The 16,376-nt window shown below is 47.5% G+C and overlaps 1 protein-coding gene across 1 annotated transcript in view; it reads left to right on the top strand.

Moving 5' to 3' along the window:
• Positions 1 to 14,221, top strand: part of PARVA (parvin alpha) — a 188,358-nt gene extending 174,137 nt beyond the window's left edge. Inside the window, exons 12-14 of the mRNA XM_023230825.2 lie at positions 2,104 to 2,205; positions 2,943 to 3,015; positions 12,856 to 14,221. Of these exons, the coding sequence (XP_023086593.1) occupies positions 2,104 to 2,205; positions 2,943 to 3,015; positions 12,856 to 12,932 (252 nt within the window). The 3' untranslated portion in view covers positions 12,933 to 14,221. The remainder of the gene's footprint in view (positions 1 to 2,103; positions 2,206 to 2,942; positions 3,016 to 12,855) is intronic.
• Positions 14,222 to 16,376: the final 2,155 nt, after the last annotated feature.

The following is a 16,376-nucleotide window of genomic DNA, read 5'->3' as shown; positions in this document are numbered from 1 at the left end:
TGACAGAGGTCACTGCCAAGCACTTTGGGTTTCTGCAGTTTTATCTGCTATTCCTACCAAGTTAGTGGAACCAGCCATGGGAGGTGAGGAGCAGTCTAAGCCTGGCATTCAGAGCTGTGAATGACCCTAACCCTAACCCAAGGTCACCCCTGAGCTCACAGATTGGATTCTTTTACTCCTAACTCCTCCTCACCACAGCTTGAATAAAGCTCAGCTCCCACCAGAAGAGCCTTGATTTTGACAGACTCTGGGGTCTGCTCTCCCATGTCCACCTAGGGTGAGTCATGCTCAGGCCGTTCCCAAACCTCAGTTGTAGGCCTGATGGATGGAAGCTAGGAGGAATTACCCTTTTGTTTTTGAGACAGGGTCTTACTCCCATCATGCAGGCTAAAGTACAGTGGCACGATCACATCTTACTGCATCCTCAACTTCCCAGGCTCAGGTGATCCTCCCACCCCAGTCTGCTGAGCAGCTGGGACTGCAGGTATGCACCACCATACCTGGTTGGTTTTTTTTGGATTTTTAGTAGAGACAGGGTTTCACCATGTTGCCCAGGCCAGTCTTGAACTCCTGAGCTCAAGCGATCCGCCCGCCTCAGCCTCCCAAAGTGCTGCCATTACAGGCATGAGCCACCACACTTGGCCAGGAGCTGCCTTTAAGGCAAGCCCAAGCTCAGGGTCTTATGCCCTTAATGAAGGCCGAGCCACAGGCCGGCCAGCTGGCTACCTGGAAAGCTCTCTGAGCAGACTCTGGGTTCCTAAGGTGATTCCAAGAAATTTGGCCTCTGTGAACCCTAGTAGCTATTTACACTTATAAATATTTGGTGGCCCAGCCTCCTTTGAAAGTGTTCTAGAATGTCGGATGTGCACCTGACCTCTATGTCTTTGCTAGGCCATCCCCCACACCTGGAACCACTGCTCCTCCAAAAGTCCATCATCCCTGGCCTCCATGGCCTCCACAAGCCTGTCCTGAGTGCTCAGCATATGCTCACTTCGCCCAGCCCTGAGCAGAAGACCAGCAGCCTCCACACTTAGCCGAGGGACTTTCCTGTCCCTTGGGCCTGGTTTCCCAACCATTCTGGCCTCTTCTGCCTAGGAAGGGACCGGGCTGCAAGCCTCTTGCCAGGGCCCTCAGCAGATAGTTCTGCTTTTGCCAGGAAGAGCCAGTAAGTCATGTCCTGACTGCTTTGTTGTTTTCCCAGACAGGAATAGCAATATTTAATGTTTATTCAATGCCACATGCCCAGCAGTTTACAGGCCTTCTCTGCATATTAACTGGCTTAGTCCTCACGATAACTCTGTGACGTAGATACTATACTATTACCATCCCTGTTTCACAGATAAGACATATGAGTACAGAGAAGTGACATAACTTGCCCAAGGCACATAGCTAGTAGGTGAGAGAGCTGGAATTTGCACTGGGGAGACCTGGCCCCAGAGCCCACATTCATAACAGCTGCACTCTGCTGCTGTAATACTGAAGAGAGATGGGAGAAAGAAGAATGCCCAGGCCTGTGTGACACTAGTCCTTTCTCTGTTCAGAAAGCACAGATCACCCCAGGAGCCTCATGCCATTCACCTTGGACATCGCCTCTCCCTCCTCCCTCTGCCCCACTCTAGCCGATCCTGCTCATCAGCTCTCCACTCAGGCGCCGTCCTCTCCAGAAGACTCCTCTGATGCCTTCAGTGCTTATGGGCGACCTTTCAACCTCACTCAGGCCAGCGAGCTTCCTTCCATCAGAGCAGCTGTGCCTTGTCCCCACACCAGTTTCCCTATTAGACTGTGCACTCCTCCAGGACAGGAGCCACACTGATCCCCCACGCTGTGGTCCCCATGCCCAGACCAGGAGTTGGTACACAGCCTCTGTTCAGTAAATGCTGGGTCGGCTGAGATCAGGGCCTGGGCTTGTGGCTCCTGTGCTGGGCCAGCCAGACGTGGGGCAGAGCAGACCTCCTTGTCTCGGGCCACTGCCCCTACCCCCCAGCTAGCAGCCTGCCTGGGGTGGTAGGCTTCAGGTGGCATAGCACAGACATTGATGGGCCTCCTGGATGGGGACTGGCTGGGAGGCTTAGGGGCCAGTGCATCACCTGGCTCTTCCTCCAGTTTGCAGATGGGGTGTACCTGGTGCTGCTCATGGGGCTCCTGGAGGGCTACTTTGTGCCCCTGCACAGCTTCTTCCTGACCCCAGACAGCTTTGAACAGAAGGTAAGGAGAAGGGACACCAGGGAGGCCCCCTAACCCACATCCCCCGACTCATCTGCCCACACCCACGCTGGGGCTATCCAGAAAAAAGGCAGAAGCCTCCCCTGTGCCCAAGGTCTTCAGTGCCTGGAGGTGGGGCCCATTATAAGAGCTGAGCTAGGAAGGAGCTACCTGCACACCACTGGGCATCCCTGACTGCCTTTCCCTTCCCCTGAAGTCTGGCCCTGGTCCCCTGCCCTGTGTTCCTGTCAAGTGTCCCAGCCCAGCCTCCTGTCTCCCCAGAGGTGACAAGGAAAGTGACTGTGAAGCTGGTCAGACCTGAGGCTCATGCTTAGCCTGGTTCTGATGGCCTCTCGTAGGCTGCCACATCCTGCTCGCTATACAAAGGCATTTCGTCCACAGCAGAAAGCCTGCTCTGCCTGTTGAACATGTCCTGCCATCTGATTCTTCCAAACATGTGCACTGACACCCCCAGTTTGAAGTCCTGGCAGTTTACACAGGAACACAGCAGGATATGAAGGGAGTTTTGTGCTTCTCTAAGAGTGCTTCTCCAACAGCAAGCTAGGATCAGCTAGCTCACGCTCCAGGTGGCCTGCCCATTTTGGTAGCCATATTTCTTCTTGAAATTAGTTCAGCCTCTGCCCCTCTGGCTACAGTGCTGGGCTCCTTCACTTCCCAGGGCCAGGTCCCGGGGCTCCTGGGTGTGCAATGGTACATGCTGTCTGCATCTCTCTTGCCAGGTCTTGAATGTCTCCTTTGCCTTTGAGCTCATGCAAGACGGAGGGTTGGAAAAGCCAAAACCGCGACCAGAAGGTACTTTGCTCTTTCCTGGGTTTGTGACAACAGAGACCCTCTCCCTGCACATGGGTACTCAGATTTTGTAGCAGAGGGAAGCATTTTCTGAAGTCTTCATTGCTGGGGAAGGTGGGACTCAGTGCAGCTGCTCAGTCCCAGAGACCCTTTGTGAGCTGCCAGCTGCACAGCCAGGGGAAGAAAAGAATCTAAAATCCCACACATGCCATGCATGGGATTGCGGGGATCAGGGCCCAAGCAGAAGAGCTGCTGCAGGAACTGTTCTGTGCCCAATTTCTAGGTTTTTTCTGTCCCTGCACAGGGTGCTGACCTGCCAAAGAGCTGTGCCTCTGCAAGTCGGGGTAAAGGTGCAGTGCAGACGTTCTGGGCTGAGCAGAACTACTTCTGTCTGACAGATGCGGAGCTCTGCCTGCTCAGACTCTGCCTGAGGACAGGGCATGATTTGTGGGGTTTGGGTTGTAAATATAAGACTGAGGGGAAATGCAGAAGGAACAAGTGCTCCTGCAACCCTTGCATACTCATGCTAGGCGTGCACACATGCATTCGTGAGCAGAGGAGGCACACTTCTTTTAGCAGTCTTCTTGGTACAGATGTTCGCTTTCTGCCCCTTACTGACTGAAGTATTCCATTTCACCAGAGCTGGCGAGTCACCACTGTGTTGCAGATAATCTGCATATGTCCCCTGGGAACATTGAGAATGCCATTTGTGGCAAAAGGTTGCTTGCACTTTTCTGGTAGTTTACAGGCAAGTGGATGAGTAGGGATCGTGGGCTTTCATGCCCCCTTGCTGCCTCTGCTCTGAACTCCTCTATCCAAACCCCCACCTAGTGGAGGCCATGCCCTGGTCTAGTGGGCTTGAGACCCTGTAGATCATGATATAACGAGAGGGATAAGACCTTCCTGAACCTCAAGGCATGTGCAGCCAACCAGGGAAGAGACAAGTTGTAGCCAGTTAGCAAAATGAAATGACTGACAGTCATGGGAACTGTTACGAAAGAGGTACAAGGAAGAGGCTGTGAGGACTGAGGTGGTGATACCACTTCTGTCTTGGGGGAGGAACACTTTGATGGAGATGGTGACAGTGGGGCTAAACCATAAGGACCAGGTAGGGCTTTGGTGTATGGAGACTGGGAGAGAAGTACGTGCATGCCAGACAGAATGACAGCGTGAGCAAAAGTCCCCCCTGGGGAAGAATGAGGACCCTGTCTCATGACTCCTTCCAGACTTGTTATCTATTGACTCTGGCCAACAAAGATCAACTCCTGTTCTCATTTATTACCACCTTGTCCTAAGCTCCTGGTCAACTGAGAACTGGGGGAGGACCTCTGGCAAGGCTGGTGTCCCCCTGGGGCTCTCTCTTTGGCAAGGCCACTCCAGCCTTCCTAATGGCATTAGGAATGGACTCTTCTTGTTCTGCGGGCAGATGATGAGCGCCCTGCTTCTGGGAGGACAGACACAGTGGGAACGTTCCGGCTATCATTTTGCTTCCATTTTCTTGAACTGCTTAATATGAAACTTCCTGGTTACAGATTGGAAGTACTTCTGATATTTTAGAATTGGGATATTTCTTTCCCTTGGAACAGGTAATTTTCCCAATATAAATCAATCTATAGGAATATTTTGGAATATAGGTGATATTTTTATGCAATTATTAAGTTGCTGAATATGAAACTAACTGACCGATGTGGATGGAAAAACACATGTTTTATTTGTTATGACACAGGGCATTATGCCCATGCTGCAAATTTCCAGTACGTAAAGGGGAATGGAGATAGCATTTTATGAAATTATACTTTGTGAGAAGTGAATCCCAGCATTCCCTCTGCCTTTTATGCTTCTACCTGGAAAGTGAGATTTGGAAGTAAACAATGTAGACATTTCAAAGGGTGCCAATGTGGGTAATTCTTTGAGGGCATTTCAAAATCAAACTGGTTGTGATGGAGGCATTTTTCATGGCAAAATGTTTTTAAGGTCAGGAAAATGCGTTCTCCGCTGTGCTGTTTAACACTTAAAGCTCTGTTGTGCCTTGAAATCCCCTAGAAACTGAGTTGGTATCTGAGATGACTTGCTGCCCCGGCTTCATGACCGTTTAGTACCTCAGTTAGTGTAAGCCAAGGATTAGCATCAAGTTCATAACCAGTGGAGCACTTGAAATAATGGCCAGGTGTGGAAGCTCACACCTGTAATCTTAACACTTTGGGAGGCCAAGGTGGGCAGATGGCAGAGCTCAGGAATTTGAGACCAGCCTGGGCAACATAGTGAGACCCCATCTGTACAAAAAATACAAAAGAATTAGCCAGGTGTGGTGGCTAATTTTCCACCTCAGGAGGCTGAGGTGGAAGGGATCGCTTGAGCCTGGGAGGCAGAAGTTGCAGTGAGCCGAGATGGCACCACTGCACTCCAGCCTGGGCAACAAAGTGAGACCCTGTCTCAAAGGAAAGAAAAAGAAATATTGTCGTGCAGCTGGCAGCTTTTTATTTAGGGCATTGTGCCACATGTCTTCAAATGCACATGTCCACCCTGTTATCACCCTTCAAGTAGACTCATCATCAATTAAGGTTAAGACTCCAGAATAACAGGCAGGCAGGGACTCAGAAGACATCTAGTACCAGGCAGGGTTGAAGTCTGTAGGACTGAATATCTAAAATGTAAGGAGTCTCTGGCCGGGCGCGGCGTCTCAAGCCTGTAATCCCAGCACTTTGGGAGGCCGAGACGGGTGGATCACGAGGTCAGGAGATCGAGACCATCCTGACTAACACGGTGAAACCCCGTCTCTACTAAGAAATACAAAAACAAAAACTGGCCGGGCGAGGTGGCGGGCGCCTGTAGTCCCAGCTACTCGGGAGGCTGAGGCAGGAGAATGGCGTAAACCCGGGAGGCGGAGCTTGCAGTGAGCTGAGATCAAGCCACTGTACTCCAGCCTGGGCGACAGAGCGAGACTCCATCTCAAAAAAATAAATAAATAAAATAAAATAAAATAAAATGTAAGGAGTCTCATACCTGGGACCAGATGGCAAGCAACGCTGAAAAAACAAGCAGGTGATGGCAGCTTAGTTCCAGGTGATCACTTCATTCGGGGAAGACTTGGTCAGTGGCTGATAATATGGAAAATGTTCAACTCCCCCATTCCCCTAGGAGATAGTGTACAGAAGCCAACATTTAAAACGCTCATCATACCAAGTGTCAGCAAGGATGTGGAGCAACAGAAACTGCTGGTGTTCTAAATTGCTAGAACCATTTTATTTTTATTCAGTCCTTATTTAGCTGAAAGTAGAAAACAGTTTGTTCTCATCTAACATAGTTGAAGATTTGTAATACGCTATAAAATAATGTGGTAGACACCCCCTGCCAAAATAATGTGGTCCCCAGCCCTGGACATCCAGGCCCTAATCCTCAGTACCTGTTCAGGTGTTATCTTACATGGCAAAAGGGACTTTGCAGATGTTATTAAATTTAGGGGCTTGAGATGATGACATTATCTAGGTGGTCCCAATGTCATCACAGGGGTCCTTATTATAAGTGGAAGAGGGAGGCAGAAGTGTGAGGGTGATGTAGCATAAGAAAGGCTCACCCAACCATTGCTGGCTTTGGGGATGGAAGACGGCTATAAGCCAGAGAATGCAAGCAACCCCAGAGGGTTAGAACACGAGTAACTGCCTTATGGCCACCTAACTTATTCCATCCCCCACTTGGAAAGAACAAGTGTAAGGATCTCCATTAGAGCCTCCAGAAAAAAATGCAGCTGTGCTGACACTGTGATTTTATCTCAGTGAGACGGATTTGGGGCTTTTGATTTCTAGAATTCAGAGATAATAAATTTGTGTTGTTTTTAGGCCACCAAATGTGTGCTAATTTACTACAGCAGCAATAGGAAGTTAGCACACTCCTTGACCTAGCAATTCCACTCATAGGCATGCATGTCCATACACCAGGAGACAAGCCCAAGAATACCTGTGATAGCATAGGCTGGAGTGTACATCCCAGTAGACTGGCTACATAAATTGGAACATATTCATATCACGGATTATAATACAACCATGACAATAAAAAGACTGAACCGAGAAGTCAGGGGAGGAACTTCTAGTTACTGTAGCATGAAGAGATCAGTGACTATTCTCTGCTAAAGAGTAAGTGTAAAACTGGACAAAATGATCAAAAACAATGATTTTGAAGCACCAAAAATCTACCAGAGGTAGACAACAAATCAAGAAGCTTTATTCTTTTTTTTTTTTTTTTTGAGACGGAGTTTCACTCTCCAGGCTGGAGTGCAATGGCACAGTCTTGGCTCACTGGAATTCCCCTCCCAGGTTCACGAGATTCTCCTACCTCAGCCTCCCAAGTAGCTGGGATTACAGGCTGCCACCATCACACCCAGCTAATTTTTGTATTTTTATTAGAGATGGGGTTTCGCCATGTTGGCCAGGCTGGTCTTGAACTCATGACCTCAGGTGATCCGCCTGCCTCCCAAAGTGCTGGGATTACAGACGTGAGCCACCCTGCCCGGCCAAGAAGCTTTATTCTTGAATAATTATAGAATTATAGTTAGATAATTATAGCTATACCTCAATAAAACTGTTAAAAAACAGCTCATGCAACAGCATAGATGAATCCTATGAAATATAAAAAGAGGCAGCTTTCGAATCTACTGTTCAAGGGCACATATGTTGATGCTAGGACTGGTAAGAAAAGCAAGGAAGTAATCGTAAGCGTCAGCACAGTAGTTATATTTGGGGAATGAGAGAGGGAACGTAGAAGGGGACGGGATCCTCCTAGGGTACTGACAACGTTCTATTTTTGACATGGGCAGGAGTTCATTTTCAAATATTTAAAATAGTACATATATGTTGCATGGGTTTTTTTCTGGATGTATGTCATATTTTAAAGAAAATTTTAGGCCGGGCGCGGTGGCTCAAGCCTGTAATCCCAGCACTTTGGGAGGCCGAGACGGGCGGATCACGAGGTCAGGAGATCGAGACCATCCTGGCTAACACAGTGAAACCCCGTCTCTACTGACAAATACAAAACACTAGCCGGGCGAGGTGGTGGGTGCCTGTAGTCCCAGCTACTCGGGAGGCTGAGGCAGGAGAATGGTGTAAACCCGTGAGGCGGAGCTTGCAGTGAGCTGAGATCCGGCCACTGCACTCCAGCCTGGGCGACAGAGCGAGACTCCGTCTCGGGGGGGGAAAAAAAAATTTAATGACTTAAAAGTTTTTAAAAATAAATAAAGCAAATGGCAAACTACCACTAGATAGGGCAGTAGGAACACCAAAAGGAGCATCTGTACAGCACGAATCCTGCCCCAGTGGGGAATAGAGAGCAGGCAGAGATGTGAGGCAGGATGAGACAGAGGCGCCGGGAAGTCGGCTGGGGGCTAGAGCATAAGTAACCACCTACTGGCCACCTGATTCCAGCCCCCACCAGCTGCCAGCCCTGAGCCAGCAAGGGCCTCCCACCTCGGTCAAGGGATTCAGAGACCCCGGGGGGAAAGCTTCAGAGAAGGGCCTTCAGCAGTGCCTTGGGATGAAGGAAACTGTGGTGTCACAAATGGCCACAGAGGGCCTTGTCCCTTTGTGCAAAACGTTTCTGCTGGGAAGAGAGTTCCTCTCCTTCCTTTGGCCTCTGCATCCTTTAGAGAATCATGAACTCATTTTGGATGGTCCTCTCCTGATGGAAAGAGTTACTAATACCTCTGGGTGGGAGGAGCAAACAACGAGCCCTTTCCCCTTGGCCAGAAGCTGTTTTACCTCTACAGCCGCCTCTTCCTTGGCCTCAGGCTGCCAGAGAGCCTCCGTTCTGGTGTATCTGACCAGGAGCCCCATAGTCCTGGCCGTCTGCCTCCAGAGAGGGGCCCTGGGCCAGCACACAGAGGCTATCAGAACTGAACTGAGTTGCTAATCACACAATTTATGAGATCAGGGCTTTGAAGTGGCTCTGTTTATATGGCATGGAGTTACAGTATATTCCCAGGAATCCACAGCCCTTCTCCTGACTGAGATAGTCCAGTCTCCTGCTGGCTTGCTAGTCTGCCTGGGACTACCTGGGGGCCCAGGTCTTAGCTTTCTTGATAAGAACAGGTGATAAGCAGTATCTCTGACTGCTGTCTCCCCTATTCACCCGGCCCATCTGTTGGCGTTAGTGGTGAAGGTGGTGAAGAAGCAACTCACATTTCCAAGGAGCAGGGCTTAGTCCATGTGAATGGTGCAGGCATTGTGCAATGCACAGACCGCACGGCTGTACACAGCAGCTCTGCTAGTGGGCAAAGATGGGAAAACAGAAGGAAAACTACCATTTAGGGGACGCTTAATATATTCTGGGTGTTTTTCATAAAGGTATTGCCCAATTTTACCAGTGAGAAAACTGATTCAGAGAATTTAAGTGACTGCCAGGATCACACAGCTGTAGTGGAGATGGACTTCAAACTTCTGTGAACATAAAAATGTCACTTAGTAACCATTAAAATGGCCAGTTTAAAACATTCTGCCATATTGGACATTTTCTAGCAACCTCAGAACTCACCCATCTTTCAGAAGGGAAAACAAATACCCCTGCCGCCATCGGTATCTGTCCTTCATCAGGCCCCCAAATTCCTCCTTTGTGACCCACGCTCATGCCTCCACTTCTGATCTGCCCATGCTGTTGTTAACACGTTACCTCCACCTGCTCTTGGCTTTGCTCTCTCCCAAGTCACCTCCTGGGCCTGTGTCCCCTGGGAACTCTTTTCCGTCCTTAACCTCCTCACCCTCTTGGGAGCACGTGGCCCTCTTGTCTGCCCTCTCTGGAATTTTTTTCCTTGGCTTCCAAGACACTGGGCAACCATTCATTCATGGATCTGTTAATATCCTTGGAGGGTCCGTGTTCTCTGTGTTCAAGGAACCTACAGTCCAGGGCAGAGGCAGATATTAATCAATAAGCATACAAGTCACTGATTGACACCTGGAGTGAGTACTCTGAAGGAAGCATGTGGGAGCTTTGAGAACATAAAACGGGACTCCTGCACGCAGGCCGGGGTCAGGAAGGCCTCCCTTCAGGAACCTGTGCTTTGAGCTGAGGTCTGCAGGAGGACTCAGAGCCAGCTATTTGGGAAGAGTGATCTAGATATTGTAACAGCATGGCCCATGGGGAGGGTAGTGAAAGGAAGCCACAGTGACCGTGATACATAGTGAGGGAGGCAGTGTGGCACCAAATGAGAGTGGGAAGGTAGGCAGGTCGGGTCAGGTTACGCCTTACAAAGCCATGATTTAGGATTTTGGACCTTCTAAGTGAAATAGTTGTATGGCCATACAAGCTGGGAGCTACACAGCTCCAAGGAGCTCTGTTTACCTTGCAGTCCATGACAGTGGTGACCTGAAAGTGTGAATGATGTGCCTTGGAGTTGTGCAGTGCACATCCTGCACAGCCATACCTGGTGGCCATACCTGGAGGCACAGCCATACCTGGAGACCTGGAGGTCTGGCTCCAGTAGGTAGAGTGGATTGGAGAGGGCAAAGGGAGCTCATTAGGAGCCTGTTGCAGTGGCTCCAAGCCCACTTTACCTTCCCCTTTATACCTACTCCCTTGGCAAGCTCATCTTTACCCCTCTCTGCCTTTCTAGCAGTTCCCCCCTGGAGTAACTTCCTAATATTTGACTTGAGCGGAATTTAAGAAACACTCAACACCAAGCAGTCAGGGGAGGACAGGAATCAGCCTAGAGGGCACAGATTTCCATCTGGCAGAAGGTGATTCAGGGTGGGACTCCTGGCTCAGCATGAGCAAGGCAAGGTAGCAGGGCTCAGCCTCAGGCCAGGGCCCCACGTGGAGGCTCAGATATGTGATGAACCACCATGGGAGCAGAAATGGCCACTGTGAGCTCCAGGCCACACCAGGGGTCTCTGGAAGCTCCTAGTCTATCAGTAGGAGACCTTGGGCCCAGCCGGGGTGGAGCAGGGTTGGTCTATAACCAGAATAAGGCCTGGAAGGAGCAGGCAGGAGGGGCCCTGGGCTCTAGGCCTGGAGCTTGGGGCCTAAGCATGCCAGGCTGTGGCAGTCCCAGTTGCAAACATCCCAAGGCTAAATACAGAGTGATAGAATGGACTTTAGAGACTGAGAATGGCACAGGCAGGAGCGGGGCAGGGATAAAGAAACTAATACGTGTTAGGTACAATGTGCAGTACTTGGGTGATGGGTGCACTGAAATCTCAGAATTCACTGCTATATAGTTCATTCATGTAACAGAAAACCACTGTACCCCAAAAGCTATTGAAATAAAAAATAGAATCTTTTTTTTTTAAAGTCCCAAGGCTAAGACCTGGGAGCCCCTGGCTCCCCACTCTGCCTACTTTTGCAGGATCCCTGTGGGTATTGACCAGAGCATTGCTAGAATCCTGACACCTTCTCCCACACCTTCTTTCCCAATGACTTAGTGTAATTTCTCCCATCTTTGAATCCCAGAGCATATATTACCTTCTCTTAATCACCTACTTCATCTGACCTCCCATACAATTGTTTTTTAATCATTTTTATTTTGAAAAATATCACATATACAGAAAGGTACATGAAACATAAACGTACAGGTTAGTGAACTTTTACCAAGTGAGCCACCACGCAGCCACCACCCACGTCAAAGAAAAGAGTCATGCTGGCTCCCAAGAGCTCCCTCCAACTTGCCCTGCATCCTTTTTGAACCTAACCTCTCCCTTCTCCCTAAAGGTAACCACTATTCTGAGTCCAATCATCAAGGTTTTGCTTTGTTTGTTTTTTTTTTCTTTATAATTTTATTATCTAAGTATGCATTCCTCAATAGTAGACAGAGTTCCATTTTTTTGTTTTCTCTTCTCCCATTCTTCAAAAGTTGGCTCTCTAGGAGAGTGACAGCAAAGGGACAAGAGCAGAGAGGGGGTCTTCTTGGGGGAGGGAGGAAGGTAGAGGAGTCAGCAGAGGGTTAGACGAACAGAGAAAGTGGTGACCAGTAAATGGATGGAGGGAGGAAGGGCTAAGCAAAATGTGTCAGTGAGTCATAGCTAGCCTGCCAGCTGCCAGTTTCCAGCCTCTAGCCTACAAAATCATGCAAGCTCCGTAACTTGGAATTCAAGGCCTTTCAGGATCCAGCCCCGCAAACCCCAGCCTCTCTAGCCATGCTAGCCTATTGGGAATTCTCCAGCACAGCTGGGTTTAGTAAGATCCACTAAACTTTCCACATGGAATTCTTTGCCCACTTCTGTACCTGGAAAGCTCCTATTGCAAAGGAAGGAAGGCAAAGAGGGAGGATAGGAAGATCTGGGGGGAGGAAAGAAGGAAGGAAGGAATAGAGGGAGGGAAGGAGGATGGGAGGATCAGAGGAAAGGAGGGAGGAAGTGAGCAAGAGAGGGAATGGTGGCATAGAAGCTGAGGAACCTCCAGCTGAAGTTTTAGCACCTCAAACCCTTCTGCCTTGCTCTGTTATTAATCTGAAGCTGTCTGTCCCCATGACGCCTATGTCCTGAGTACTCCTTGCAAGTCCCCCTTCTCTGCTAGGCACGCTTCTGTGAGGCAGCTTGAGTCCTAACTCCCCCCTTGTCCTCCACTACAGCCCCAGGCCTTCCCCTCCTTTCCACCACACAGGGTTGCTTCTGTGGTAGAGGCTGGAGGCAATGGGCAAAGAGCCCGTGGAACAGGTAGGGATTGTGGGGAGAGTCAGGCCTTATCTGGAGATGCTGTGCCCCAGCACCTCTACCCTAACTGCTCCCTGCCCTAAATTCTTGCTGCCCACTCTACCCATCCACCCCGAACATGCTGGGTACACAGGGGTGGGTGGGAGGGGCAGTATATGCCAACTTTGGAACACGTGGCCCCACGGAAACAACGTGTTTTTTGTTTTCTACACAGACATAGTCAACTGTGACCTGAAATCTACACTACGAGTGTTGTACAACCTCTTCACCAAGTACCGCAACGTGGAGTGAGGGGCTGCCCTGGGCCGCCCACTGCCCAGGAGCTCTTGCTGTTGGCGTACTGGAGCCTCCTCCGAACTGCCTTACCCTGCTTATTCCTGTCTCTTGCACTGTGCTCTCCCACAAGTCCAGCTGCAACCCAGAGATAGTAGAAATTGAAATTAGGAAGGAAATGATCAATAACTCAGTGGGCTGACCCGTCCCTCCCAGGCCCTGGGGACAACCTAGCAATGAAGGTTGGGAAGGTTGTTCCCATCCCGGTGCCAGGTCCACATTTCCCTCTATGATTTGGGAACCAGCTTAGGCAAAAAGAGTCCCTAGAAATGAAAATAAAGATCCTAGTTACCTTTCAAAGGGTGCTAACTATGTGTCAGGCACCACACTCAGTGCTCTGCTCTGATATACTCAAGGCCATTAATCTTCAGGACTCCCATGGAAGTAGGTGTTATAACCCCCTTTTACAGATGAGGAAACTAAGGCTCGGAGGTTAAATGACTTGCCAGAAGTTGGCATTTTTTTCCTCTTTGAATATCACCTCTCCCTTCTCCCTAAAGGTAACCACTATTCTGAGCCCAGACATCAAGGTTTTGCTTTTTTTGTTTTTGCTTTTCTTTATAACTTTATTACCTAAGTATTCATTCCTCAATAGTAGACAGTACATGTTTATAACAAGCCAATTGCATATGTTCTTTGCATGTTCTAAAGTTGTGTATATGTGGGCACATACGAGCACGTGCACATGTACACCTGAGCCAAAAAGACGAGAACCCACCAATCTCACCACTGGGGCAAGCTAGGTCAGAGCTTAGTGATTCACACTGAAATTGGCAAATTGGATTTAACCCAATTAATAGTGTGTGTGTGGCAGGAGTCATGTCCCTCAAATCCTTTGTACAAATGAAAATTACTCTTAATTCCGTCAGATTTATAATAACTCTGTACTTTGGTTTCAGGGTGACATTTGGGAAGGATTCTGTTTAGAATTAATGGAGTGGCACATTTTGCAGCCTTTTTGCTTGATTGCATGTAATGGAAATGCCCTATATTTTCCTGCAAAATAAGTACTAAATTCATTATCGTTAAGCAAATGTACAATATGCTCAGGCACCGCAGAGAGCTGGGCATGGGCCCATGTGAGCATCGCTTTGGAAGTAGGGCTCTTCAACAGGGACCCTTGAACTTTAAAGAAAGGAACTTCTTTTTGCCTTCTAATTGATCATTTGGACTGTTCTGGCTAAGTCTGCCCACATGTAATTACTGGCTAATTTAGGCGAGGAAAAATGTAAGTCATTTAGACCAAAGCTAAGCAGTTTCTTTGCGTGGGTTACTCAAGGGCTTGTGGTTACTTGTATCTCCTCTATGTGAACTTGACTTTGAAAGACAGAGCTCTAGTGTGCCAGCCTGCTAAGTCCTGTAAGAATAGGAAAGGGGCAGAGGCTGGTGGGCAGTGACTAGGGTACGAGAAGCATGGGAAAATATTTGCACTCTAAACATATAGAGATAGAGGTGGGACTTGTGGTACTCAACACTTAGAGCCTTCAGTTGACTGAGGGTGGGCTAAATCATCAATTGTGCTGATACTACATCTCATTATGGAATGTTCCTAAATATGCCAGGTAGACACCAGCCCAAGTGCCCTCCTCCAGAAGTCTGTGACTATCTTGTTTACTACTTTAGGCCCACTCCACAAAGCGCATCTCTGGTTTGAGAAATTCATTTTGATCTGTATTTACACCACCCCAAGTTAGGCCTCCTATAGTGTCCAAAACATTCCTTTCAGCCTTATTTCTTACTGTACTGTCTATCTGCAGTAATTCAGGACCCATAAAATTTAGATAACTACATGTCTTTGCTCTTAGAATTGTCACTCAGCATAATGAGCATTTAACATACAAAGGCAATGTACTGTTTTGTGTTGATCTATGTAATAGAATACAATTTTTTTATGTAATTAATGAAATTTTATTTTTTATTAGGAAACACTAAATAGTGTAATATTTCTTTCGCTTTTTAAAAAATTCCTGGTAGCAAATCAAGATAAATAATTGCTTAATTTTCTTGAGCAATACTGAAGCAGGATGAAATAAGAGGAATGCATTCATTTAAACATGCTTCGCTTTATGAATGTTGTCTCTTTTTTGGTCTTTTTTTCTTATATTCAAGTTACAAACTTACAAGTGTCCTTACTAAGAGTGCTCCTTTTGTATTTCACATATACACAGTATGAAAATACATTGGAACACTAGGAAAGTTTTTAAATAACAGTTCTAATTTATCAGAAAATTGTGTTTTGGGATTGGGTTCCTTGACTCAGCCCAGAATCTCAGGTCCTGGGCCTGGTTTTCTAACGCGGTCATCTCATCTCGATATTTTACTTTAGAATCTGGAATCTCCTCCTTAATATATGACCATGACTTTGAAAGGCAAAAGAGGAATCAACAAGAAGTAAAACAAACCTTCATCTTTAAATAAAAAGAAAAAAAGAAAGAAACCAAAATGAGAATCAACACTTTATAGGCTCACTGAGTTTTGTTTTCTCTTAATTTAAATTCAATTATTTTTAATGGTTAATACATAAATAAATGGTGTGAAATTTAAAAAGCGCAAATAGTACCTAGTGGAAAACCCAAGCCTCCCTCCCTCCTCCAGCACCCATTACCTCTCCCTGGAGGCAACTCTTTTGATCCATTTCTTACACACACTGCCAGAGATACTCTAGGTGTGTAAAGCACAAACATACATATAAAATCTGCGGGCTTTTAAAAATTTAAGTAGGATGTCATACATACTGTCGTACACATTGTGTTTTACCACTTAATGTTATATCTTGGATATTGTATTACCCTGGATATTAAAAAGAACTCCTTTCACATTTTAAAATAACAGTCTGAGCACTTCATAAATCCAAATGCATATCTCCAGTCTGCTTGAGCTAGGAAAGGAAAAAACCCGAGCCGAAGGAGGAGAGGCTGCCTAGACGATGATTTCAAAAGTAGAGACTAAAACCCATGGGGTGCGGGACCAGAGGCTGGGGCGCATTATCAGAGGCATCCTCATGTGCCTTCAACTGAACGTTTTTAAGTCCTCTTTTGGAACATTATGGTGAATTCTATGCAGATTGGTGAAGGCTTCATTTTTACGTATTACCAAGACTACTAATTTGTAATCCACTAAGCGTCACGAAGGTTACTACATACCCTGTAATACTGTGCTATAAAGTCTAGCTGCCAGCAATGCAGTGCTCGCCCGCTATATTAGAAGGCTCCAGTTTCACATGTGCAGCACAGAGATGACATTTCCTGATCTGGGAAAAGGTTTCTTTATCAGCACATCATCAGTGTTGCCTTGAGTTGGTTGCAATTTTCAATTGCTGCTATTGGTACTTTTTAATTATGAATTGCTGTTAGCTTGCATTATCATCAGTTTATTTTGTTGTGGGTTGTTTGGTTAACCCTA

This window comes from Piliocolobus tephrosceles, chromosome 13 (genome assembly GCF_002776525.5).
Source record: "Piliocolobus tephrosceles isolate RC106 chromosome 13, ASM277652v3, whole genome shotgun sequence".
In the NCBI taxonomy this organism is placed as follows: domain Eukaryota; kingdom Metazoa; phylum Chordata; class Mammalia; order Primates; family Cercopithecidae; genus Piliocolobus; species Piliocolobus tephrosceles.
The sequence above is the reverse complement of the archived record's forward strand: the minus strand, read 5'-3'. Positions and strand labels throughout refer to the sequence as shown.